Source organism: Oratosquilla oratoria, chromosome 29, assembly GCF_046742065.1.
Source record: "Oratosquilla oratoria isolate Oo_2021 chromosome 29, ASM4674206v1, whole genome shotgun sequence".
Taxonomy (NCBI): domain Eukaryota; kingdom Metazoa; phylum Arthropoda; class Malacostraca; order Stomatopoda; family Squillidae; genus Oratosquilla; species Oratosquilla oratoria.
Genome location: NC_134805.1, coordinates 3813184 through 3815719, shown reverse-complemented (window position 1 = coordinate 3815719; position 2536 = coordinate 3813184). Strand labels below are relative to the sequence as shown.

Here is a 2536-nt window from a genome sequence, read left to right as displayed (position 1 = left end):
CTGGTTGGAAAAGCACCTCTGTCTTTCCAAGGCTGATGGTAAGGCCAAAGAGGCGGGCACCCCCAGCAAACTTATCGACGATTAGCTGTAGGTCAGATTCCTTGTGAGCCATGAGGGCACAGTCATCAGCAAAAAGTGCCTCAAGAATGAGTTTCTCCGTGGTTTTAGTGTTTGCGTTCAGTCGACGAAGATCGAACACAGAACCTTCAGATCTGAATCGCAGATATACCCCAAGGTCCAGGTCCCTAAAAGCATGGTTGAGCACACAGGTGAAGAACAGATTAAAGAGGATCGGGGCCAGGACGCATCCCTGTTTGACGCCATTGCTGATGTTGAAGGGCTCCGACACCTCTCCGCCTGACAGCACCTGCCCGGTCATGTCGTCATGGAATTGTCTAATAAGATTGACGAATTTTTCTGGGCATCCGAGCTTGGACAGAATGACCCAGAGGGCCTCCCTGTTCACTGTGTCGAATGCCTTGGTGAGGTCAATAAAGACTGCGTACAAGTCCATGTTTTGTTCGATGCATTTCTCTTGCACTTGGCGCATGACAAAGATCATGTCAGCCGTACTGCGGTTTGGTCGAAATCCGCATTGTGCTTCTGGCAGGTTGTCTTCAGAGACATGGATAACGAGACGGTTGACCATGACTCTTGCCAGAATTTTCCCCGCAATGGGGAGAAGAGAGATACCTCTATAATTTCCACAGTCTGTCTTACTGCCCTTGTTCTTGAAGAGAGAGATGACGGTGGCATTTCTGAGTTCTTTGGGTATCTCTTCATCTTCCCAGATGTTGGTAAGGAGGGAGAAGAAGGATTTCAGGGCAACGGGTCCAACTGACTTAAAGATTTCAGCTGGGATCCCATCCATGCCAGGGGCCTTGCCTGAATTGGTCTGGCTAATGGCCTTCATAACTTCTTCCATCGTTGGTGGAAGGTCGAGGCAGTGGACTGTGGGTTTCTGGGTGATGAGCTCGAGGGCACGAGATTCTACTGTTGATGGCCGGTTAAGAAGAGCGCAGAAATGCTCCCTCCATCGCACGTTGATGCTTCTCTTCTCTTTCAGTAGGGTGGAGCCGTCTGCTGTCAAGAGAGGAGCGGTACACGGCTTCATGGGTCCATAGACCTTCTTTATGGCACTGTAGAACATTTTGGAGTTCTGGGTGTCAGCGTATCTTTGGACCTCCTCTGCCTTTCCTCCCACCACTTGTCCTGCATCTTTCGGAGCGTTGTCTGGGCCTGTCTCTGGAGGTGCTTAAAGCGATCACGCTTGGAGGTGGAGGAAGGGTCGTTCTGCCATTCAATAAAGGCCTTCTGTTTGTTGTCGAGGAGTGACTTTATGATCTCATCATTCTCATCAAACCAGTCTTGATAGATTCTCTTCCTGGGACCAATGGTGGCCCTGGCTGACTCCGTCACCAGAGACTTGAACTGCTCCCATTGTTGTGTCGGGCAGCCAGTCAAGGGTCCGTGAGCAATTAGGCGATCGTCCAGGTCATCCGCAAATTCATTACGTTGCTGGGGGTTCTTAAGTCGAGCGACATCGTATGCTGGCTTGATGGTTTTCGGCATTTTACGGTGTGGTGGGATGATGTGCAGTGATAGGATGCATCTGACTAGACGATGGTCTGTCCAGCATTCTGCACCGCGCATTGCTCTTGTGATCTTCACATCGCGGATGTCTCTTTGGCGGCAGATGACGAAGTCAATCAAATGCCACTGCCTAGATCTTGGATGTAACCAGGTCGTCTTATACTTGTCTACCTGTCTAAACATGCTGTTCGTAATAGCGAGTTGGATTTCAGCGCACACGCTCAGGAGCATTAGGCCGTTGGAGTTTAACCTTCCTATGCCATGTAGTCCCAGCACACCATTCCAGTTGTTGTAATTCGCTCCAACTCTGGCGTTGAAGTCGCCCAGCAGAAAGAGTTTGTCGCTGGGGGGGACGTCTTTCACTAAGGTGTTGAGCTCTTCATAGAAGGCTTCTTTCGCTTCGTCGCTACTTGTAAGGGTGGGGGCGTAAGCGCTGATGATCGTGGCATGTCGGGAACGGTCAAGAAGGAAGCGAATCTTCATCAGCCGTTCGTTAATAGGTGATGGAAGGTCGGGTAACTGTTTGAGGAGTGAGGTTTTTATGGCAAGTCCTACTCCATGTATTCTGTCTTCGTCTTTGCTCTTGCCTTTCCAAAAGAAAGTGTAACCACCTTTCCGTTCTGCAACTGATCCCTCCTCAGGAAGTTTGGTTTCACTGAGGGCCGCCATGTCGATGCCGTAGCGGGCCAGTTCTCTTGCAACGAGGGCTTTTCTCCTCTCAGGTCTTAAGGAGTTTTCTCTATCCACGAGGGTGCGCACGTTCCATGTGCCAAGTATTAGGTTCTTTCTTCTTTGTTTTCGACCGCTTAAAGGGCAAACTGCGGTATACTGGCCAGTTTATAAGGACAAGTTTTGGTTGGGACACCTTTTCTAGTCCCTTCCCTCGTATGAGGGTGAGCAGTACTACCCTAAAAAGGCTGCTCAGTCGCCTGGGGGAACATCG

At 50.2% G+C, this 2536-nt stretch overlaps 1 protein-coding gene across 1 annotated transcript; it reads right to left on the bottom strand.

Moving 5' to 3' along the window:
• Positions 1–1131: 1131 nt before the first annotated feature.
• On the bottom strand, positions 1132–2262 carry LOC143040778 (uncharacterized). The gene has a single exon (XM_076212212.1). The coding sequence runs from the start codon at positions 2260–2262 to the stop codon at positions 1132–1134; it is 1131 nt and encodes a 376-aa protein (XP_076068327.1).
• Between the last annotated feature and the right edge of the window lie 274 nt (positions 2263–2536).

Coding starts and splice junctions, on each gene's coding strand:
- LOC143040778 (XM_076212212.1), bottom strand. CDS start 2,262: ATGGCGGCCCTCAGTGAAACCAAACTTCCTGAGGAGGGATCAGTTGCA.